This window comes from Aquarana catesbeiana, linkage group LG02 (assembly GCF_042186555.1).
Source record: "Aquarana catesbeiana isolate 2022-GZ linkage group LG02, ASM4218655v1, whole genome shotgun sequence".
Classification (NCBI taxonomy): Eukaryota; Metazoa; Chordata; class Amphibia; order Anura; family Ranidae; genus Aquarana; species Aquarana catesbeiana.
Window position 1 is genome coordinate 628,948,510 of NC_133325.1, and position 25,352 is coordinate 628,973,861.

Consider the following 25,352-nt stretch of genomic DNA (forward strand, 5'->3'; position numbering starts at 1 on the left):
ACTAAGCAGAAGCCAGTCTCTTCTAGCATGCAAATAATTCATTTCATCCAAGCTGGATCAAAAATAGAGTTCTGATGACTTACTGTATGTCAGCCTAAAGAAAGCACCATCCTGCTACTGCTTTTACTGAAGTGCCACGTGAAACATCCAGCCTCCGGGCCCACTGCTTGCCCATAGTAACTTAATAATCCTTAGAAACCTGCAAACTCTTATCAGCACCAGCACCAGCTGCTTTGGACTTGGAGTTGTTTTTTGCATGGTGCAACATGTCTTCTCAAAAAAGGCAGTCCTGCTGCAGTGTGTGACCTCAACCTATAATTCTATCGTGGTACTGGGGGTATTTATCTGATATCCCTAGAAGGAACTGATGCCTTTAATACAGAACATGGGCTCCAGTTATTATATGGTAGGGATGGGCGAACGGTTTGGTCCGAGCGTAAATTCGGGCCGAACTTTGGTTGTTCGGATGTTCGACGAACACTGAACAATATGCGGTGTTCGGGGTAAATTCGAAAGCCACCGGAACACCGTTAAAGTCTATGAGACACTAACATAAAAAATCAAGAGTGCTCTTTTTAAAGGCTTATGTGCAAGTTATGTCAAAAAAAGTGTTTGGGGACCCGGGTCCTGCTCCAGGGGACATGTATCAATGCAAAAAAAAGTTTTAAAAACAGCTGTTTTTTCGGGAGCAGTGATTTTTTTAATGCTTAAAGTGAAACAATCAAAATAAAATATATTGCTTTAAATATCATGCCTGGGGGTGTCTATAGTATGCCTGTAAAGTGGCGCATTTTTCCCGTGTTTAGAACAGTACCGCAGCAAAATGACATTTCTAAAGGAAAAATTGTCATTAAAAACTGATCACGACTGTAATGAATTGTCAGGTCTCAGCAATATAGATAAAACTAATTGAAAAAAATGGCGTGAGTCCCCCCCTAGTCCATTACCAGGCCCTTTGGGTCTGGTATGAATATTAAGGGGAACTCTGAACCAAAAATTTTAAAAAAATTGCGTGGGGGTCTCCCCAAAATCCATACCAGGCCCTTCAGGTCTGGTATGGAAATTAAGAGGAAACCTGCACCAAATTTAAAAACAAAATGGCGTAGGGGTCCCCCCAAAATCCATACCAGATTTTAGTCTGGATTAGTCCTTAATTAAAAAATAATAAAATAAATGCTTTTTCTAGGTGACAGCTGTTATATAGCTGAGGGCGGGACTCCCCTCTGATGCCCGTGGTTGCGGCTTTTTTTTTCAGGCGGCGTGAATTTACATTGCTTTGACATTTTTATTTTTTAATAAAGGGCTTGTCCCAAGCTGTCCTTTACCAATTACTATTACCATTACCAATTCACATGGGGGGCGGAATCTGGGGGTCCCCATGTTAAAGGGGCTTCCAGATTCCAATAAGCCCCCCCGCCTGCATACCCCCACAACCACCGGGCAAGGGTTGTGGGGATGAAGCCCTTGTCCCCATCAACATGGGGACAAGGTGCTTTGGTCAGACCCCAAAGCACCCTCCCCATATTGAGGGCATGTGGTCTGGTTCAGGAGGGGGGTGCTCTTACGTCCCCCCTCTTTTCCTGAGGCCTGCCAGGTTGTGTGCTCGGATAAGGGTCTGGTATGGATTTTGGGGGGGACCCCTACACCATTTTTTAAAATTTTGGAGCAGGGTTCCCCTTAAAATCCTTATCCATATCCATATTAAAAAAATTTTGGTTGGGGTTCACCTTAATATTCATACCAGACCCAAAGGGCCTGGTAATGGACTGGGGGTGGGGGGGAGGAACCCATGCCCTTTTTTTCAATGAGTTTTATCTATATTGCCGAGATTCGATTCATTACAGCCAAGATCAGTTTTAGTTGACAATTTTTCCTTTAGAAATGTAATTTTGCTGTGGTACTGTTCTAAACACGGGGAAAAAATGCGCCACTTTACAGGCATACTATAGACACCCCCCAGACAAAATATTTAATGGAATATTTCATTTTATTGTTTCATCTTAGGCATTAAAAAAATCACTGCTCCCCAAAAAACAGCCGTTTAAAAAAAAAAAAAAAAAAAAAAAAATCATTGATACATGTCCCCTGGGGCAGGACCCGGGTCCCCAAACACTTTTTATGACAATAACTTGCATATAAGCCTTTAAAATTAGCACTTTTGATTTTTGATGTTTGTGTCCCATAGACTTTAACGGTGTAGTGCGACCTCTGCACAGTGTTCAGCTAAAGCTACCTGTAGAAGGTTGGTGGTGTTCTAATACTACAGGCAGGCAGTTGATTTTGCTAGCTTCAGTATATATATATATATATATATATATATATATATATATATATATATATATATATATATCCCAGCTTAGTGCAGCTGCAGGCCATTAGTATGTCTGGAAGGCCAACAAGGAGAGGCAGACAGTCACAAGCCAATAAAAGAGGGCAAGCAGGCTCTGTGTCTAGAGGCAACAGTGCTGGTCATGGAGACGGTGCATCCTCATCAGCACGTGGCTGTGGGACATGCTTGGCCTTTTTTTCGGCAGCTGGCCATGTTGAGCCGCAACATGCGGAAGACTTGGTCGAGTGGATGACCAAGCCGTCCTCATCCTCCTCATCCTCTCTCACCCATGCTCAGGGTACGTTGTCTGGCAAAGCAGCTGCCAACGCGGCCTCTTCCCTCGGCTCAATGGCATCAGTGACTCCTTCCCTAGCCCCACCATGTCCTCCTGAGGAGTCCCTCAAACTGTTTGACCACAGTGTTGGGTACATGCTCCAGGAGGATGCCCAGCGTTTAGAAGGCTCTGATGATGATACTGAGCTAGATGAAGGCAGTAACGTGAGCACGGACAGAGGGGGTGCCCAAGAAGGACAGCAATCTGGCAGTCATACTCCCCCTGCTGCAGCATACTGCCAGGTTTGCTCCAGTGATGAGGAGGGAGGGGATGATGAGGTCACTGACTCAACGTGGGAGCCTGATAGGAGAGAGGAGGAGGAGGAGGAGGCACATCACCAACGAGGCAGGATGCCCTCCAGGGGCCAGCCTAAGGGCAGCACACTGACTGCATCAAAGCTCTGCATGTGCAGGGCGCTGCTGTCTCTGTGCGATATTCTAAAAGTTCTTTGGTGTGGGCCTTTTTTGATGAGTGCACCGCTGCTATTTGCAACATATGTCTCAAGCGTATCTCACGTGGCCAAAACATCTCCTGCTTGGGCACCACATGCTTGACCAGACATATGTTGACCTGCCATGCAGTTCGTTGGCAAGCGTATCTAAAAGACCCACACCAAAGAACAAAGAGGACCTCTCCTTGCTCCTCATCAGCTGAGATCTCCAACCCCACTACACCTTCAGTCTTCTCTGAGACCTGCACTGAGAGGAATGAAGGTGTAGAATTAGGTGTGTCACAGCCAAGTACTTGTGGGCAATCTGCTTTCAGTACACCGACGTCAGATTGTACCAGGCAAATTTCCCTGCCCCAGCTGCTGCACCGCTGAAAGAAGTTCGCTCCCAGCCATCCATATACCCAGCGGTTGAATGCTAGCTTGGCAAAATTGCTAGCACTTCAACTACTACCTTTTCAGTTGATAGACTCTGCCTCTTCTGTGAGTTTGTGGAATTTGCGGTCCCTCAGTGGCAGGTACCCAAACGCCACTTTTTCTCACAGAAGGCGATTCCGGCTCTCTACCGGCATGTGGAAGGCAATGTCTTGGCCTCGCTGGACAGGGCGGTCAGCGGTAAGGTGCATATTACCACTGACTCACCTAAGTTACCTAAGTTTCACGGCACATTGGGTCACTCTGATGGCAGCTGGGAAGGATTCAGGACAAGGTGCAGTAGTGCTGGAGGTTGTTACGCCTCCAAAATGCTATTACTAATGATTGTGACACACCTCTCTCCTCCACCCACTCCTCTTCTTCTTCCTCCATGGCCTCTTCCTGTGCTTTGTCCTCGGAACCAGTGGTGCTCCGTAGGCGTTCAAGGGGCTACGCAAGCATGCAGGCCAAAAGATGCCATGCAGTGCTTGAGCTGGTGTGCTTGGGGGACAGGAGCCACACTGGGGCAGAGGTTCTGTCAGCTCTGCAGGGGCAGGTTTAGAGGTGGTTGACACCACGCCAACTTAAGGCAGGAATGGTGGTTTGCGACAATGGCACCAACCTCCTCTCTGCCCTCCGACAGGGACAACTGACCCATGTGCCCTGTTTGGCTCACGTCCTTAACTTGGTGGTGCAGTGGTTCTTGGGCAGGTACCCGGGCTTACAGGATGTCCTGAGGCAGGCCAGGAAAGTCTGTGTGCATTTCCGCCGGTCATATAATGCCAGTGCTCTGCTGGCAGACCACCAAAAGGAGTTTAACCTGCCCAAGAACCGCCTAATCTGTGACATGCCCACCAGGTGGAACTCAACGTTGGCCATGCTGCAGCGGCTGCACACGCAGCAGAGGGCCATCAATGAGTACCTGTGCGACTATGGCACCAGGACAGGGTGAGGGAAGCTTGTTCTTTATTCCCCACGCCAGTGGGCCATGATCAGGGATGCATGCACTGTCCTGTCACTATTTGAGGAGGCCACGAGGATGGTGAGCAGTGACAGTGCATGCATCAGTGACACTGTCCCCCTTGTCCACCTGTTGGAGCACACGCTGCGTGGAATAATGGACAGGGCACTTGAGGCAGAACAGAGGCAGGAAGAGGAGGACCTTAGCTCTCAAGGCCCCCTTTATCCAGACAGTGTTCCTGCGTGCCCGCCGATCACACAGGAAGAGGAGGAGGAGGATTGTGTCAGTATGGAGGTGGAGCCTGGCACTCAGCATCAGCAGCAGTCTTTAAGGGATCAGTCCCAAGAAACACATGGACTTGTACGTGGCTGGGAGGAGGTGGCTGCGGACCATGTCGTCCTTAGTGATCCAGAGGAATCCGGACCGAATGCCTCAGTAAACCTACGCTGCATGGCCTCCCTGATCCTGCAAAGCCTGCGTAAGAATCCTCGTATTCGTGGTATCAAGGAGAAGGACCAATACTGGCTGGCAACCCTCCTTGATCCACGTTACAAGAGTAAGGTTGCGGACCTTATCTTGCCGTCGCAGAGGGAGCAGAGGATGAAACATCTTGGGGAGGCCTTGCAGAAAGGTCTGTGCAATGCGTTCCCAGAGACTGGGAGGTTACAAACTCCTGTTTCTGGACAACGTGTTGGTGAGGCTTCGGTCAGTCAAAGAAGGAGCGGTGGAGAAGGTGGCCGTCTGACCGATGTGTTCAGACAATTTTTTAGTCCACAGCCCCAAGGTATGATCGGTTCCAGCAACCATCGCCAGCATCTGTTTTACATGGTGCAGGAATACCTAGGGGCAAGACTGACTTGGACACCTTTCCCACCGAAAATCCTCTGGGTTACTGGGTCTTGAGGATGGATCACTGGCCAGAGCTTGCACAGTATGTAATTGAGCTACTGGCCTGTCCTGCATCCAGCGTTCTTTCGGAACGCACATTCAGTGCTGCTGGAGGCTTTGTAACCAATCACAGGGTGCATCTGTCCACCGACTCGATCGATCGACTGACCTTCATAAAAATGAATCAGTCTTGGATCACCACCAGCTACCAAGCACCTGATGCTGATGTAACCGAATATTTTTTTTTGAAATGTGAGATCCCTTCAAAGACTGCCTATGCTGATGCTGAGTGACTATCCTGTAATGCTGAGTAATTATCCTCTTCCTCCTCAATGATCATGCTGATAGCTTGTAAGAACATTTTTGGTTCTGGGCGCCGCCACCAGTGCCTAAGGGCCAATTTTTAAGCCCCTGTTTAACAGGGGCATGTAATTACAATTTTTGATGCAATTCTTTGCAGCAGGGCTAGTTCCTGCGCTCCAACTAGAGTATCTGTGAGGGGTTGCAGTGTTGTGACACCAGCACCAGTGACTAAGGCCCAATTTTTCAGCCCCTGTTTAACAGGGGCGTATAATTACAATTTTTGATGCAATACTTTGCAGCAGGGCTCGTTCCTGCATTCCAACTAGAGTATCTGTGAGGGGTTGCAGTGTTGTGGCAACAGCACCAGTGCCTAAGGCCCAATTTTTCAGCCCCTGTTCAACAGGGACATGTAATTAGAATTCTTGATCTAATATTTCACAGCAGGGCCCGTTTCTGCGCCCACCAAGATTAACTGTGAGGACTTACAGTGTTGTGGCACCAGCACCACCACCACCATCACCAAAAGCCCAATTTTTCTGGCCCTGTTCAACAGGGGCATGTAATTACAATTCTTGATCTAATATTTCACAGCAGGGCCCTGTGAGGGCTTACAGTGTTGAGGCCACAACAACACCTAAGGCCCAAATTTCTGCTGAGTATATGGGGCAGGCCCCTACTTTCAAACATCCAACTTACAAATGACTCCTACTTGCAAACGGAAGGAGACAACAGGAAGTGAGATGAAATCTACCCCATAGGAAGGGAAATTCTCTCCTGTAAGAGTTAATATGGGAAAAACTTTTCTCCTTTACACTGATGCTTTATCACCAATCCTTGTTTCACTAAAAACCCCAAATTTTCAAAAAACATTTGTCATTGGGACAAAAAGTGAGGTGAAATCTTCTGAAGAGGAGCACAGACAGCAAAACAAATGTCACAGGGGTGATAACCCTTCCCTATGTTTTCCAAAAAGCTTAAAAACAGATTTTTTTGGCTGGAGCTACACTTTAAAAATGTACCAGTTCAAAATTACAAACAGATTCTACTTAACAACAAACCTACTGTCCTTGTCTTGTTTGCACCGCCTGTATACTGCTGTTCAGAGTATATAGGGCCTGGGGGCCCCACGCCTTTCCTTTTTTTAATTTGGGTGCGGGGTTCCCCTTAATATCCATACAGGACCCAAAGGGCCTGGTAATGGACTGGAGGGTACCCATGCCGTTTGTCTCACTGATTTTCATCCATATTGCCAGGACCCGACATTACATTAAAGCTGCAAGCAGTTTTAAATGACTTTTTTTCCTTTAAAAATGTCATTTTGTGCAGGGATTGTTCTAAGCACGGGAAACACGCGCCACTTTACAGGCATATTATAGACACCCCCCAGGTACGATATTTAAAGGAATATTTCTTTTTTTTTACTTTAAGCATCAATAAAATCACTGCTCCAGAAAAAACGTCAGTTTTTAAAAGTTTTTTTTGCATTGATACATGTCCCCTGGGGCAGGACTCGGGTCTCCAAACCCTTTTTAGGACAATACCATAAAAATTAGCATTTAAAATGAGCACTTTTGATTTCGAACGTTCGAGTCCCATAGACGTCAATGGGGTTCTAACGTTCGTGCAAATTTTCGGTCCGTTCGCAGGTTCTGGTGCAAACCGAACCGGGGGGTGTTCGGCTCATCCCTACTTGTAGGATACTAGGCCTTTTCTAAGAACATGATGCAGGATCACACTTGTTTATTAATAAAAAATAAAAAGGTAGTCCAGAGTCCAATAACCGGATCGGGTAGTCAGCCAAGCCAGAGTTCAGTAACCAGATCGGGTAATCAGCCAGGCCAGAAGTCAGGGATCCAAGTAGAGGAACAGCAAGCAGGATAAGGAACCAGAAGGGATGTCAGCAAAGCCAGTCTTTAAACAGGAAAGCAGGAGATAGTTTCTTGTGATGTGACCAAAGCGAAGGCAGGAATGAAGAGAGCTGGAGATCTTTAAGTAGGTGGGACTGATGAGCAGATCCACAACAGCTGGTTATCTGTGGAGAGAGATGAGAGCTGGCAATTAGCCAACAGCTGAGCGGCCAGCTCAGAGAAGGAAGGGCCGAGCCAGCCCTGACAAGAGGCTCTTTCACTTGGGACAGTAATATTTATGAACAATATTCTTCAATAAATATATGAAGATAAATGAATTCCACCTTTAAAGTGGAGGGCCACCCTGAAAAAAAAAATCACCAAAAATCCTAAAAAAAAAAAAAAAAAATGTGAAAAAAAAAAAATTAAACTTACCTAAACCCTTGTTGCTAGGCAGTCTTCCTAATCTGCCTCTTCCTATTCCGCGGTGAGTTCTTCTCCTCGGTGAGCGGCCCCGTTGTCTTCTGGGAACTGTGTGTGTTCCCAGAACACCACGGGGCCATTCACAGAATGGAGCGCCGCTCGCGCATGCGCAGTAGGAAACTGGCAGTGAAGCCGCAAGGCTCCACTGCCTGTTTCCCTTTCCTAGGATGGCGGTGCCGGGACCCGAGAGCCGAGGGACGGGTCGGCCTCGGGCGGCCGACATCGCGGGCACCCAGGACAGGTAAGTACTTATTTAAAGTCAGCAGCTACAGTGTTAGTAGCTGCTGACTTTAATTTTTTTTTTTTTTAGGACGGAATCCCGCTTTAAGACTGCAGAGACTTTTTACCAGATAGTTTGAGGTGGGGTGGGGTTTGTTATGTGTTTATTGTTACTTGGCTGTATCCCATTGTTCTATTATAACAAGTGTTTGGCGCAAAAAATTAAAAGCAACAATCCACATAAATGGCAATACTATGCATGTAAATAATGAACTTAAAACAGAGGGTTTAGAGAAATAGAATGGTAACAGTCCATCATGATATACATAAAAGTCAATGATAATGATGATGTGTGAAGCCCACATTCAGCGCAGCCTCCCTGGAGTGAATAGCAGTATTTGATGAGGCTAGAAGGAACGCTTAACCTCTGGGCTCCTGGCATCTGTCTCCCATATGGCACTGACCCAAGGGCACTGACAGGCCCTCCCCGCCATCCACCAGGCCATTGAACGTCATGCTCATTACCCACTGATACCTATACTTGTGGCTGCGCTGCAGGTCTTCCCACGCTTTGCTGATCAGGAGCTGCGTGTGCCAGTTCCATAGGACCAGCTCCTTCAAATTTTGCACCCATCCCAGGGAAAAAGGAGAAAACAATCCATAGTGGCGTGCAGGGTTCCAGCGAGGATAAGCTCTGCCTGCAATTGGGCAACAAAGCCTTCTTCATTGACAGTGCCCAGTGCTTTGAAGATCTGAACAAGTGGAACTTGCTACTAGGATCTCCCGGTGATAGAGATCTAGAAGCCAGGCAAATTGCCTTTATTACTGAGAGTGTCCCATTGCCCAGCGAAACCTTATCTGCTACATCACACACTAACATAAAGTTCACATGCCCTTTGCTATTCTTGACATAATTGCGTACAGCTCCTCCTTGTTGCCACTTCCCCCACTCCCTCCCATATATTCCCCTCACTAGTCCCATGTTTACTAGCTTGACAAAGGAGTGCAGCCGTCATGTCACTCACGGCTTGCTGACTCAAGAAAAGCGCCGCATAGTGTATGACGTCATCCCTCCTCACCTGGATTACTGTTTGCTCTTCAAGCCTCACTCTGGTATTCCTCCATCGCTGCCGGCCAGCGTATTCAGCGCATTGAAGACCAGTCTAATAACACACATCCATGGCCAGGAAGATTGACCTCACGGACCCCTTTGGTTACATTTGGGACTCCCACATGCCTTTTTAACTCAACCTAAATGTGAGTGCAATTCTTGTTGCTGCTTGTTTTATTAAAATAGTTTTTAAGTCTGCACCCAGAGGCGCCTCCGTTTCCTTGTTTTTTCAGTATCCCATTGTTCTATTGTATCTGTCTGCCTTAGCATCTCTTGTAGATGAAACTATTCTTGTGACCACTTTAACTTGTTATGGAACTAGTGTAAGATGGTATGTTTTAAGCTTATAAGAATGTGTATTGTACAGTATTTTGTATTCAGGTATGTAGGGGCCGAATAGTCTGGTCGCCTAGGCTGGTTTAAGTGCCTAGTTAATTAGCTCATGTTAATGAACCCACTGTCAGCTATTAGTTCCTAGAGGGGGGTTTCGCCAACAGCCCTTCCTAGGTGCTGTCTACGTGCCCAGTAACTGATTGAATTATTTTTTGGAAAGGTTGAATATACCTGTGTCTCATGTTACTGAATGTACGGTTTACCCCACCCTGTGTCATTATGCGAAGAAGGGGGATTGTCCCCCGGACATACTCATCTTGAGTACTGGGGTCCGTCACATCCATTACCATCAGTTATACCATCTACAGCTATCCCATTGTATTTACTTGGAGAAATAAATAGCATTAATAGCAGAGCAACTCATATATCTTAATGCAGTGTTATATATTTTTAATTTTTATTGTTACATTTCAGAATATTTTTGATGTTAAAAACCATGAATATGTATTTTCTGATCTGGAAAAGGACAAAAGTTACAGTATGCAAATAAGAGCAAAGAAAATCTACTGTGCCAAAAGCAAATACTGGGGTGCATGGAGTGAGCCAGTTTTTACAGGCAAAGGTAAGCAGTAACAAAGTTTACCTGTTATATTATTGTCTTCTGCATACCAATGATATATTGATTTCTAAAATAAAGTCAGCACTGACAAAGATATATTAGTTTACCAATTTTAAAATAGTTGAAAAAGTTTGAAAAATTAGTACCTTGAAAAATTAAAAAATATGTGATATTAATGTCTTTTCACTTTCAACTAGTAATCAAAGTGGATTGATTACACATACCATTGTCAAAAACTGAAGTGCAAGGCATCAGAAAAAAACAATAATACATATTACAAAGTTGCAGTATGGTACAGTGTTAGCTTTGGAATGTTCAACAAAAGAGAGAAAAGAGCAAATTTGATATGATTATATAAGCTAGAACTGCATAATCAAGTGAGAAAAAGGAAATGATGATGGTCAATTTGGTGTTTACTATTAGATTGTTGGAGATATTGGATGCTTTAAATCAGGACTAGTGTGAACAAGTATTGTAAAAAAAAGTATTGTTACTTTAGGCCGCTTAGTTTCTTATACAGTATCTCACAAAAGTGAGTACACCCCTCACATTTTTGTAAATATTTTATTATTTCTTTTCATGTGACAATACTGAAGAAATGACGCTTTGCTGCACTTTGCCTCAAAACAACTCAACACACAGCCATTAATGACTAAACCGCTGGCAACAAAAGTGAGTACACCCCTAAGTGAAAATGTCAAAATTGGGTCCAAAGTGTCAATATTCTGTGTGGCCACCATCATTTTCCAGCACTGCCTTAACCCTCTTGGGCATGGTGTTCACCAGAGCTTCACAGGTTGCCACTGGAGTCCTCTTCCACTCCTCCATCATGACATCATGGAGCTGGTGGATGTTAGAGACCTTCTGCTCCTCCACCTTCCATTTGAGGATGCCCCACAGATGCTCAATACGGTTTATGTCTGGAGACATGCTTAGCCAGTCCATCACTTTTACCCTCAGCAAGTCAGTGGTCATCTTGAAGGTGTGTTTGGGGTCATTATCATGGTGCAATAATGCCCTGTGGCCCAGTCCCCGGAAGGAGGGGATCATGCTCTGCTTCAGTATGTCACAGTACATGTTGGACTTCATGATTCCCTTAATGAACTGGAGCTCCCCACATACTCATGCAGCCCCAGACTATGACACTCCCACCACCATGCTTGACTGTAGGCAAGACACACTTGTCTTTGTACTCTTCACATGGTTGCAGCCACACACGCTTGACACCATCTGAACCAAATAAGTTTATCTTGGTCTCATCAGACCACAGGACATGCTTCCAGTAATCTTTGTCCTTGGTCTGCTTGTCTTCAGCAAATTGGCTTTCTTGTGCATTATCTTTAGGAGAGGCTTCCTTCTGGGACTACAGCCATGCAGACCAATTTGATGCAGTGTGCGGCGTATGCTCTGAGCACTGACAGGCTGACTCCCCACCCCTTCCAACTCTGCAGCAATGCTAGCAGCACTCATATGTCTTTCTCCCAAAGACAACCTCTGGATATGACGCTGAGCATGTACACTCAACTTCTTTGGTCAACCATGGCGAGGCCTGTTCTGAGTGGAACCTGTTCTGTTAAACCGCTGTTTTGTCTTGGCCACCAAGTTGCAACTCAGTTTCAGGGTCTTGGCAATCTTATAACCTAGGCCATCTTTTTGTAGAGCAACAATTCTTTTTTTCAGATCCTCAGAGAGTTCTTTGCCATGAGGTTCCATGTTGAACCTCCAGTGACCAGCATGAGAGAGTGAGAGTAATAACACCAAATTTAACCCACCTGCTCCCCATTCACACCTGAGAGCTTCTAACGAGTCACATGACAATGGGGAGGAAAAATGGCTAACTGGGCCCAATTTGGACATTTTCACTTAGGGATGTACTCACTTTTGTTGCCAGCGGTTTAGACATTAATGGCTGTGTGTTGAGTTATTTTGAGGGGACAGCAAATTTACACTGTTATACAAGCTGTGCGCTCACTAGTTTACATTGTAGCAAAATGTCATTTCTTCAGTGTTGTCACATGAAAAGATATAATAAAATATTTACAAAAATGTAAGGGGTGTACTCACTTTTGTGAGATACTGTATTAGTGTTTTGTCGCAATGAGTTTTTTATGGTTATCTATTCCGAGATCATGTATCCTACTGGCTTTACCTATTATCTAGGTACTAGTTTTATAGTTGCTGCAATTAAAAAGATCAGAGCAATGTTAGAGGACAGTTTAGTTTGACTGGAGTTTAACAGTACAAATTATGGGGAGAAAGTTAAAGCCCCACTGGCGCCTACCACTAAATTTACCCATGCATTGGGGTTTCTCCCATCTTGCATGAGTTAAATGCTTGTTAGCTATGGGGAAGGAAAAGGCACAAACACCTTATTCATAGCTCTCCTGGCAGCCGTCTGACACTTCTGGGGTGTGGACAAGCCCTCTCTATCCTCGGGTAAAATGTAGGACTGTTGGAATTGTATTGTATGTGAAGACGCCAGAGAGCTGCTGGGACTTTAAAGTGCATGTATACCTAAATCTTTTTTTCAGTATGTTTGGCATCTTGAAATAGTGAGGTCTGATGAGCCCCAAACGGAGTGGGGGTATTGGGGGGCTTGTACTAAACACAGTGCCACCCTCATTTCTCCAAAATTTGCAAGTTGGTAACAAATATGGCCAGATTTTAATTTAATGTCTGTGGTGAGCAGTTAGAGAAGATGAAACATTTAATAAATGTCCAGCTTAAAGCACATATGGCAGAGCCTGTTGTGTTTTTAACTACCAGAGCCAAACTTTATACCAAATCCATAATTTCTGCTGTGATAGAGTAACTCTCATGAATAAGAAGATACCAATCTGTTAGACATACAACACACCTATACTGTATATTAAAGGTCCAGAAGGCTAATAAGGTACATTAGACCTCTTGAGAGAGACACACATAATATCTACACTACTGTGCAAACGTTTAAGGCAGGTGTGAAAAAAATCTGTAATTTAAAAAAGCTTTAAGAAATAGAAGTGTTAATAATCAATTTTATTGATTAATAAAATGGAAGGTAAACAAACAAAAGAGAAATCCAAATCAAATTAATATTTGGAGGGACCACTCTTTGTCTTCAAAACAAAACAAGTTCTTCTAGGTACACTTGCACACAACTTTTGAAGTAACTCGGCAGGTAGGTTGTTCCAAACATCTTTGAGAACTAATCACAGATCTTCTGTGGATGTAGGCTGCCTCAAATACATCTGTCTCTTCACATAATCCCAGGCAGACTCATAGACATGTGCGATTAGTTTTGTACGAATCAAAAATTCGTACGAATTTCCGTAAATTCGTACATTCGGGAGGATCCAAAATACGAATTACTATGCTTCTGAATTTTGTACGAAATACAAAACTTCGTTTACGAATTTTGGATCCAAATTTCTAACGAACATTCGTAATTGTTACAAAAAGTTAACGAACCTAAAAGTTAAAAACCCAGGTCAGCATAGCACAGGGATGGTGGGATTCCATTCAGTTCAACCAAAAAAATAAAATAAATCATACAATCCCATATACACAATCCTTTACCCACAGTTGATCCAGAGGAAGGCGAAAAACCCCAGCAAAGCATGATTCAATTTGCTACAACAGGAAAAACAATTCCTTCCTGATCCCCCAAGAGGCAATCGGATTTTCCCTGGATTAACTTTACCTATAAATGTTAGTACCCAGTTATACCCAGGGCTGTGGCTGGAAAGGAGGCTGAATAACAATAGGTCGAGAGAGAAGCTGCCCGCCAACATAAACTAGAGATGGCTAAGCTTTGAAAACAGAATCATATTCAGCCCCCTGGTTCCTTTGGGCACAGGGAAGCACCTCTTCCAGTCATGGAAAAGGACAGAGATATTTATTTTCTATCGTTTGAGAAGTACCATATGCACAAATGCAGTGGGCCTGGTATCTGACACCAGGCCTAAGAGGAAAACCAGGGAGGCCTATGTGGAAATTTCCAACCAGGGAGGTTGGGGATTATGAGGCCAGAAACGAGGATATAATTATGCAATGTCAATCAACCCCAGGTCTACTGCAAAAAATTCAGGTCACTGCAGAAAGGACCTGCAGACACTTACATGACTGTGGTCAGTTGCTTATGCACCACATTCCATCAGTAAAATAAAGGACTGAAAAAAAGAGTCCCTTGAGGACCTGATGATCAAGGAGCAGCTCCTACATGGCTATCCCACAAAAGTTTGGCAGTTTGTGAAGGAGTGCAAGCCAAGCCTTCCAGTGAATAGTATTTGGAGCTTCTCATAACAAGTCAGTATCAGCTGATACCCACAGGTGCTACACTTGTGGGAAGCCTAAACACCTCAGCAACACCTGTCATGAGCAGAAGAAATTGATTGCACCTGGCCAGCCAACCAGCACCATTTATTATGTGTCTCTGTCTTCCTTTATATTGTGAATCACTAACTGTTGGCGCTATATAAATCCTGTATAATAATAATAATAATAATCATATAATAATATTCTGGGCTTTTTGTAAGTGGAAAAGCAAGGGGCAACAATAACAAACTATAGCCTCTAGGGACCCTAGAGGTGCATTGTACCCCTACCCATTCACCAAAAAAGTGTCAAAAAAGTAAAAATGACAGCAGACAGTTTTTGACAATTTGTTCCGCGATGTCCATTTATCTTCAATCACGGCGCCGATGCTCCTGAGAAAAAAAATAAAACAAAAAACTCCGCCTCCATGGGAGGTGTCCCGCCGACTGCTGCCTTTTCGCGGTGACAGCTGTTATATAGCCAAGGGCGGGGCCACCCGGTGAGGTAACCTGGTGACTCCGCCCCCTCTGACATCACATTCACATGGGGGGGCCGAAATCTGGGGGGCTTCCAGATTCTGATAAGCCCCCCGCCTGCAGACCCCCACAACCACCGAGCAAGGGTTGTGGGGATGAGGCTCTTGTCCCCATCAAAATGGGGACAAGGTGCTTTGGGGGGGATGAGGCCCTTGTCCCCGGATGAGGCCCTTGTCCCCATCAACTTGGGGGCAAGGTGCTTTGGGGGGGACCCCAAAGCACCCTCCCCATGGTGAGGGCATGTGGCCTGTTACGGTTCAGGACGGGGAGCGCTCTCTCGCCCCCCTTTTTCTGCAGCCTGCCAGATTGCGTGCTCGGATAAGGGTCTGGTATGGATTTTGGGGGTGACCCCTACGCCATTTTTTTTAATTTGGCGTGGGATTCCCCTTAAAATCCATACCAGAACAGAAGGGCCTGGTATGGATTTTGGAGATGACCCCCACACCATTTTTTTTTTAAATTGGCGCAGGGTTCCCCTTAACTACCTCAATACGCGTATTATATAGACTACACTGCCTGCATTGACTGAATATAGAGTCTACACAGAATATCTAGCCTACGCTAAATGCAGAGTATGTATATATATATATATATATATATGTATGTATATTTATATATATATATATATATATATATATATATATATATATATATATATATATATATATGTATATTTATATATTTATATATTTATATATTTATATATATATATATATATATATATATATATATATATATATATATATAATGTGTGTAGCGCTGGTAGATTTGCAATCTACCATCTGATAGGTAAATTTAGTAACTTGTTCGTTAGGAAGGTTAGATTTGCCTCTGCTTCAGCTTGGCTGATGTTGCGTGTGTTTACATACTGAGCCGTGGGTGTCGCTGTTACCGCTGGCTAGTGTTGGAACGGCAGCGTGTCTAAGCGTATGGATGCTCTTCTGTCCCGGAGACAACTCGGTGGAGGTGGTCCTCCGAGTTGCATTCTGGGCGAGGGTATTTATGGGACAGACGCCATATTTTGGGGTTCGTTTTACAGCCACCTGCTGGCCCTCCTGGGCCGACAGGTATGCATTAGAGAGCTATCTCGTGGTCCTCCGTTCCGGAGGCCCACGTTGCTGCGGCGCAGGGGTGAGCCCAGAAGCTTGTCTGGGGCCTACCACAGCGGCCGAGGAATGGTCCTGAGCTGTCTATCCAAAGGGAGGAAGCTGGACAACCGAGAAGATCCCAGGGGAGGACCCGTCATGGAAGGATCATGCAACGTGCTGGTCTGGAGAGGGGACTGGTGACTCGGTTGGAGGACGTATCCTAAAGAGACTATACAGCATAGTGTTGCCGGGTTGGCTTAAAGGTTCAAGCACTGTGACTGACATTCACCACAAGAAAACCAATACATCCTGTGGCAGAGGATCGTACGGGTTTATCCCAACTAAGTCTGTGGCAGAGACTTTTGTTCGTGCTACGTGCTGGCTGCAAGGCTAGTGAGAGAGAGGCCTATCCAGGCGTGCAAGGAGTGTGTTCCACCAAGGGAGCGCATTCTACTGAAATATTCAACCCCAAGGACATTTGTCAAGAATCTTACTAAAAAGGTATTTGAGTTTTCCTCTGCAGTTCTCCTTCTGCCCCTTTCCTGCTACTTCTTTTGTTGATGGTTTAATAAAGCATTGAAAACATACTCAAGTGTTGGTGCGTGTGTCGTCCAGAGGTAAACTCAACGGAACCCTAGACCCGGTGCCGGTGAAACAGAGGGAAGGAGAGTGAAGGTAACAAGCCCGCTTAAACCAGCAGCTCCACCGAGAGTTATTGCTACATGTGGGGGCGTCGTCTGGGATTTGTTGACCGTCATTTCTCGCAACCCAGAGAAATGTTTCATCGGGAGTTTATGGTGAGAACTGAACTTTAACAAAAAAAAAATCTTACAGGAAGAGAAGGGGTTAAACTGCAGGACTTTATTTCTGAGTGCAAAGACGGCGGGCGCCAGTGAAGGCCCGGGAACTACGTGATCAGAGGAACAAGTGGGAGGAGCCTACCCTACTTGATACCGCGTGGGACGTGTGTATGTTTCTGGCGCCAGAGGAAGAGAGAGGCCTCGTGATCGTGCTGAGAAGAACAGAGTGTTGCCATGTCTTTTCCAGCGATGCAGCCAATTATGAGACCAAGAATGTTCCCTGCAAGCACCGTGTTGAATACTATGTTGACCGGAGCCCTGCTTACGGATACTGGAGTTCGTTTGAAGCAGCAGGGGAGATTTGTTCTGTACACCTCAGGAGATATTGAGGGACTGGGCATGATCTGTCACTGATGTGAAGGACTGGGCGTGCATCTTCGTCCATTTGGCCGATGTCCGCAATGTGGAAAGTACTTGTTTGTGTTGGAGCAACCTACTACGTCGCCCCGTGCTTATCGTATGGATTGGGCAACAGGTATCGCCACAGTAGAAGCTTCTACTACTACAGAGAGAGAACGGCAGGCCATCACTTCGCCTGTTGTTACTGGCAATGTTCCGGAGAGAGACACTGCTGCTGTTGTCTCATCAGGGGACATTACTGTGATTTCTGCGTCCACTACACCTACTCCTGTTGTACCTACTCAAAGGAAGGTGGGATATGTGAAGGCTTCCCGCGACCGTGGTCGAGGCCTACCCCAGAGGTTACCTGAACCAGAGCTACCAAAGTCCACGTCAGGAACGGGTAAGCCACTGATGGGGAATATATCTGGGACTGTAAATAAATATCTGCCAGCGGAAGAGTTGGGAGATTCGGAAATAGAATCCATGTCGGATCTTTCCGGTGATGATGACTTATTTGAAACTATGTCACAAGAGCTGTTGTGGTCACAAGGTGAATATGTCGCCTCTGCTATGACCTTCCCTGAATGGACAGCCCTGAGTTCTGGGAAGACATCACCCTGTGTGGAGCCGCACAGTACTGCTACCAAGACTTTATCGAAAGTTGCTAGTTCACTACAGACACCGGCTGGGTCTATGGTGAGCAAATCATTGGATTCCTGTGTGCCGCCTGGTATGGGGAAGGACAGATCTTTGTCCAAACATGCACGTTTGCAGAGAATGTTAAACAAGCGTGTAGCTGCAGAGTATGGTTTGGAGTTCCCTTATGTGCCTCAGGATATAATGCAAGTGATTGAACTTAACCGGGAACTTTGGTACAGTGAAGCTGTTTGGGACTATTTGTCTGTGCCTAAGCCTTTCCGAAAGACTGGATTTTCTGTTAAAATGGATGAACGTTTTAGTGGATGTTTTATGCACTGGAACTTCGGTCGGCACATCTATGCTGACAAAGTGGTCATCTGCAGGCCTGGAAAAGATGACGTTGTCTACTTCATTACCACAGTGGATAAAACGGGAAAACCATTGACATTGCCAGACCCTCGGTTTTATTGGTGACTCTGGACAAAAGAACTTTGGGTTAGTTAGTTAGTATCAGTGTACAGAGATCTTCGTGATCAAAATATAATGTTCATCTTGATGTCTTCAAGTTCAAAGACTCTTCTCTAGCTGGACTTTTCCATTTAAAGAGAGTATACAGGGATGGACTCCTTAAGATTTTTTTTTTTTTGATACTAGATGATGGGAAGAGAGGCTCATTTTCTCTAAAAATGAGGCTTTGCTCCTGATATTGTACAGTATATGTGTGTGTTTAATAAGTTTTCCTTTTCAGGAACTATTGGATCTCCTATCAAGCTCGGAGGCTTTTCAGCTAGATAGATAGTGAGGTTATGTACAGTCATAGGATGGTTTTGTTTGCGGATGTGAACATAATGTTTTATAAATGTAAGTTTTATAATATCTTTCCACTGTCTCTTTCTCTCTTTGTCTATCCAAGTTATTAAAAGCTCAAATACCTACTCCCAGGCTTGGGAGTTACTGTCATTGTGTTTTGGACCATCCTATCCAGAGTATGATATACAGGTGAAAAACTACCCTATGCGAGCCCAGGAGTGGCTCCAATGCGTGTTTAGACACTGTTTAATTACTGTGTCACACGCTCAGAGATGAGCGCATACACGATTGCGGGTCACAGGAGAGCATTGAAGCATGCTTTAATATGTACACCATTTAGGATGAGCATGATGAATACCAATTTTTATGGACACTATATTTTTGCACTTTATGTTTGCTACATATGAACTGGTTTGAACTGAGATGTGAACACTCTATTATTATATAACCAGCACCTGGACTCTTAACTTTTCTGCGCGCTGCACTTTTGGTATATTTTTTCACAGGCGGATTGCACTCATCGTTGCTTTTAGCATTTATAATTTAATTTTTTATTGTTGACACTTATTGGTTTTGGAGTATTGATGTTTTTTTATCACGTATTGTGTTTTATTTTTATTTACTTCTCAGCGCAGACACAATTATTTATTTATCATAGATATAGAGCCTGTTTTAAATTTCTCCATCGGAAATGCAGACGGATTTTTACCCGATACAAAGTCCGGTCATGTGTATGCGGCATTAGTTTTGATTTTCACACTGGTGCCGCTTGGTGCAGATATGGAGTCTCTGTGTGCCTTCTGATGATACCCAAGATTCATCAACCAGACCCTCTGAAGATACCAGGGTCCTATCTAATGATGTAAGTGTGATACCTGGGTCCCTGTAGGTGGTGCATAATCCATAATTTCTGCTGCGATTAAGTTACCTTCATAAACAGTGGTATACTAATGTATAAGTGAATACCAATCAGTTTGGCAGCAAAAACACCTATATTCCAAGGTCCAGAAGGCTAAAAAGATACATTAGACCAGGGTTCTCAAACTCAAATTGCCTGAGGGCCACATGACAAGTTTTCATATCCCATGGGGGCCGCATGCAAACTTTTAAAACTTCAAAAGCAATAAACTATACTAGCAGTAATATACTATACTATACCCAGCACTGGTGTCAGCAAACGCATTATTAACCCCCAGCACTGGTGTCAGCAAACGCATTATTAATCCCCAGCACTGGTGTCAGCAAACGCATTATACCCAGCACTGGTGTCAGTAAACGCATTATTAACCCCCAGCATTACCCCCCCCACACTGCACAAATAGCCACACACTGCACAAATAGCCCCACACTCCATAAAATACCCCCCACACTCCATAAAATACCCCACACACTCCATAATTACCCTCACAGTACACAATTACCCCCCACACTGCACAATCACCCTCCACACTGCATAAAATACCCCCCACACTGCACAAATTTCTACCCCAGTCACCCCACTAAGGACTTTGCCTCAGTGTGATGGCTCACTCACCTCTCCTGGCAGTCAGGATCATCTGCCTCCTGAGTCCTCTCCTCCTGGCTTCCATACAGGCCTAGTGACAGGGGACCCAGAGAACACAATCTCCCGCCCTGAGGTGGCAGCAGGACCCTGGTTTGGGGCTCTGGTCAATCGTCAATGCCTAGGTGGGCGGATCGATGAGCGGATCCTTCCTCCGCTCCTTCCTCTGCTCTGTTCTCTCTCTGGGCTGCAGCAGCGTGCAGCGGAGAGGACAGAGGAGATGGAGAGGTAAAGCTCTTTGGTGCCTCCCCCTCTGCGGTGCCTGGGTGCAGTTCAAAAAGACGTCCTGGATAGAGGTCGACTGATATGGGTTTTCTCTGGCCGATGCCGATACCGATATTTAGAAATCGGGGCAGCCGATGGTCGATATATGATGCCAATTTTTGTGGCCGATATTTTAGGCCGATTTAAAAAAAAAAACCTCACCCACTCCACTCCTCCCTGCTTGCTCCTGTCACTCTACCACACACTTGATGTCCTCAGTACAGATGACACTGGTTGGCTGTGGCAGGTGGCACTGGTTGGCTTAGGCAGGTGGCACTGGCAGGTGGCACTGTCGTTCACTGGCAGGTGGCACTGGCAGGTGGCACTGACTGGCAGGTGGCACTGATTGGCAGGTGGCACTGATTGGCACTGACAGATGGCACTGGCAGGTGGCACTAATTGGCAATGGCACTGGCAGGTGGCACTTATTGGCAGTGGCACTGGTTGGCACTGGAAGGTGGCACTGGCAGGCATTGGCAAGTGGTACTGGTTTGGAACGGCAGGTGGCACTGGTTTGGAACTGGCAGGTGGCACTATTGGCACTGGCAGGTGGCACTGATTGGCGTGGTACTGGCAGGTGGCACTGGCAGGCACTGGTTGGCACTGGCAGGTGGCACTGATTGGCGTGGCACTGGCAGGTGGCGGAAGGTGGCACTGGTTGGCATTGGCAGGTGGCATTGATTGGCAGGGGCACTGGTTGGTGGTGGCACTGGCAGGCACTGGTTGGCGGTGGCACTGGCAGGTGGTACTGGTTGGAGGTGGCAGGTGGCACTGGCGGACTGGTTGGCACTGGCAGGAGGCACTGATTGGCAGTGACACTGGCAGCTGGCACTGACAGATGACACTGACAGATGGCACTGATTGGCACTGGCAGGTGGCACTGGCAGGTTTCACACTGAGCGGAGTGTAACCGTGTGTGAAACTGACAAGGAGCTGTCCACACTCAGCGCTTGATGCTTGTGTGAAGCTGACACGTAGCACAGAGGAGAGAGACAGAGGGATCTGTCAGAATTGAGGTTGATGTCGGGGTGGGCGGGACCCGGCTGGGGTGGGCGGTACCAGCAGCTATCAAACAGCAGCCCATGATTGGGCTGCTTAAGAAAAGGGGCGGGCCACATACACGTAGCGGCCCGCCCAGATCCCATTGGCTGGTGTTTGATATTGGCCGGGTCCCGCCCACCCCAGCCGGGTCCCGCCCACCCCCGACATCAACCTCAAATCTGACAGATTGCTCTGTCTCTCTCCTCCTGTTATGTGTCAGTTTCACACAAGCATCAAGCGCTGAGTGTGGAGAAGGGAGGAAGAACGGCGGCCAGTGCTATATATCGGCCTAATGGCCAAATATCGGTCGACCTCTAGTCCTAGATCAGCCCTGCCTGCGGGCCATTTTTAACCGGCCCGCGGGCCGGTACTTTGAGACCCCTGCATTAGACCTTCTAAGAAAGACACATATAGAGTTGATTAACTAAAACTGTTGAGTGTAAATCTGTTGCAGTTGTGCATGGTAGCCAATCAGCTTCTAACTTCAGCTTGTTCAATTAATCTTTGACAAAAAAAAAAAACTGTAAGCTGCTTGGTTTTATATGCAGAGCTACACAAGATTTTACACTCTCCAGTTTTAGTAAATCAACCCCATTACATCTAAATCATATTTGGTATCTAATAAATTGTAATTTCATTCTGCTAAATAATATGCTGGTTGTGGGATTGTAAAGCCTTCTCAAATGGAAATATAGATGTATACATGGTAGTTGACTTAAAAACAGTATTAAACCCAAAACCAAAAATGTAATATATTGCAACTTTCCCTCTGTTTTCACCTGGTGATCAGGCCAGTAGCACACCTCTTGTATTAGAGTGCTCCCAGTCTGGATGGGTGAGCACAGGGGCACCTTTGGATAACAGGATTGTCAGTATGTGGAAAGAGGGTGTTAGATATAGTAACATATTTAGATACACTAACAAACTGAAGCCAAACTCCAGCTCTCACTGCAGTTAAATAAGCAGTTACAAAAACAGTTTATTTATTTATTTATTTTTTATCTTTTGGGATAAAGATTTTACACGACTAAATAGAAGCTGATCAATGTGAGCAGCCCTGTCAGGGGTAAATGGTTAGTCTTAGTCCTGGTACTGTTATATTTGCAGAAGATATTTTCTGTTAAAAAACAACTGGGTTACTGGACAGATCACCAGCTGAAAGTAAAAGAAAGACAGCTTAAAAAGAAAACAAATGCAGCCATCACATCTAAGAATTGGTAAGCTATAATACATGTTTGCTTTTGGGATTTATACCACTTTAAGGTTGTGCCCACTGGAGCATCATAAACCAATACAGCACACTTTCAACATGGAGTTAGGTTTGTTCTTTGATAGAAAACAGGCTACAGGGGTGTGTCCAAAGGGTTGTGATAAATAACGTATACTCAGAATGGTCTAGAGTGGTTAGTGGGGTACCCCAAGGCTTTGTCCTGGGACCAATTCTGTTTAATTTATTTATAAATGATATAGAGGGTAGGATAAATAGAGCGTGGCATAATTAGTTTGATCTCAGGGTTTGCTGATGACACAAAAATCTGTAGGGCAATAACAACACAGCAGGATATAGAAACATTACAAAGGACCTGAATAAATTAATGGAGTGGGCTACTGTATGGCAAATGAAGTTTAAAATTGAAAAATGTAAAGTAATGCACATGGGGGGTAAAAATATTACACAAATTACTCATTAGGGGGAGAACCCTTAGGGCCTTCCAGGATGGAGAAGGATCTAGGGGTCCTAGTAGAAAACAGGCTGAGCAATAGCATACAGTGTCAAGCTACCACTACCATCAGCATGCATTAAAAAGGGAATTTACTCCAGAGATAAAACTATTATTCTGCCACTTTATAAAACTCTGGTTCGGTCACATCTGGAGTATTCCGTCCAGTTCTGGTCTTCAATCCTCAGAAAGGATGTGCTGGAGCTGGAGAGAGTCCAGAGAAGGGCAACTAAATTAATATGTAGTATAATCAGTGTTTATCTGGCTCTCCAGATGGAGTAATCTTTAAGGGTATAGTCTGTAGCTGTAATGGCTGGATGGTGATGTATCCATAGAAAGGGGTATTAAGGGTTTACATAGAAGGCAGCCAACCTTTAGAGTGTGTCCAGAACTCTGCAAGACATGGGAGGCGCCGACCTGAGTGTAGTATTAAAATGATTACTTTAATAGGATAGGATTAAAAACACTTACAAGAGGATAGAAGATGCATGCTTGTCAAAGTAAAGTGCAGTCCTGGCATTGGCCAATAGAAGGAGCAGCCAGCTCCGAGTGCGTAGCCTTTGACCACTGCAGCCCTGATTGACAAGATTCCAGCCCTGCCTAGGTCCAATCAGATGCCAGTGACATCACTTCCTGTTCCACGGTCCATGTTGGTCAGTGTGGAGCTGCTTGGTTCCTTTGCTCCTGGAGAAACATTGTGATCCATTCCAGCCAGCTGCTCAATCCTTTCCAGTTATCCGGAACAGCAGTGGGACCCACAGAGCCATGTGGAATGCACTTTACTTTGACGAGCATGCATCTTCTATCATCTTGTAAGTGTTTTTAAGCTTATCCTATTAAAGTCATCATTTTAATGCTACACTCAGGTCAGCGCCTCCCCCTCCTTGTTTTTTACTTACTAAATTAATATGGGGACTGGGGGGACCTCAACTATGAGGAACGACTAACAAGCACTAAATTTATTCTCCCTGGAGAAGAGACGCTTGAAAGGAGATATAATAGCGATATACAAATATCTCAACAGTAATCCTAGTGTAAGTATGAAACTTTTCAGTCTCAGGGAGTGTAGGAAGACAGGGGACCACACAATAAGATTGGAAGAGAAGCGGTTTAACCTTAAGCTGCATAGGGGGTTTTTCACTGTCAGGGCGGTAAGGATGTGGAACTTTCTTCCACAATCAGTGGTGTCGGCAGGAAGTATGGATAGTTTTAATAGACTCTTGGACATACATCTTAGCGAAAACAATATACGGGGATATAGGAAATTATTTTTCTACACACACACACACCTTCACAGGTTGAACTGGATAGACTGTTGTCTTTATTTAACCTTACCAACTACTGTATGTAACTATGTAACATATCCAGTCACTTTTTGTAAAGGGCCACTGATTCTTGCAAAACATTAGCTTGACATACCCCCTCCCCTCTCCCCCTGGCTGCTGTGGAGGATGTGTCAGGATGGAGAGCGGGGAAGGGCCGAAATTAATATCAGCCCTTCCTTTTCTGAATGGACAGAGTCAGTGATCGGTACTGTGTTTACTATGCTTCAGTTTGTGAATGAACGGGAAGCCCTGTACAGATCTATTCCTACCCATTCATGCTGTGCAGTTGAGGCTACAGGGATGAAGATTGACGGTCGTGTCTGTCTCAAAGGTCTGTTTGGACCCCTGATATTTCACCAAAGCTCCCCAACAGGGCTCATATAATAAAAATGTAAATCTGTAAAATAAATAAATAAATAAATAACATGCTAAAAAATAATACAAAAATAAAATCACAAAGATAAAAAAAAATACTAACAGCAGTGGTGGAACTACCAGGGTCATAAAGGTCGCATTTGCTTGGAGGGCAGGGCCCCAGCCAGGGGTCAGGAGGGCCCTTCATTGTTTCTTGCACATTGGG

The 25,352-nt window shown here is 45.1% G+C and overlaps 1 protein-coding gene across 2 annotated transcripts in view; it reads left to right on the plus strand.

The window, feature by feature from the left end:
- The window catches only part of LOC141128852 (interleukin-5 receptor subunit alpha-like), a 146,452-nt gene that overhangs the window by 86,963 nt on the left and 34,137 nt on the right, over positions 1-25,352 (plus strand). For both annotated transcript variants that reach the window (XM_073616425.1, XM_073616426.1), the window contains exon 8: positions 10,145-10,292. In XM_073616425.1, coding sequence (XP_073472526.1) covers positions 10,145-10,292 — 148 coding nt within the window. The remainder of the gene's footprint in view (positions 1-10,144; positions 10,293-25,352) is intronic.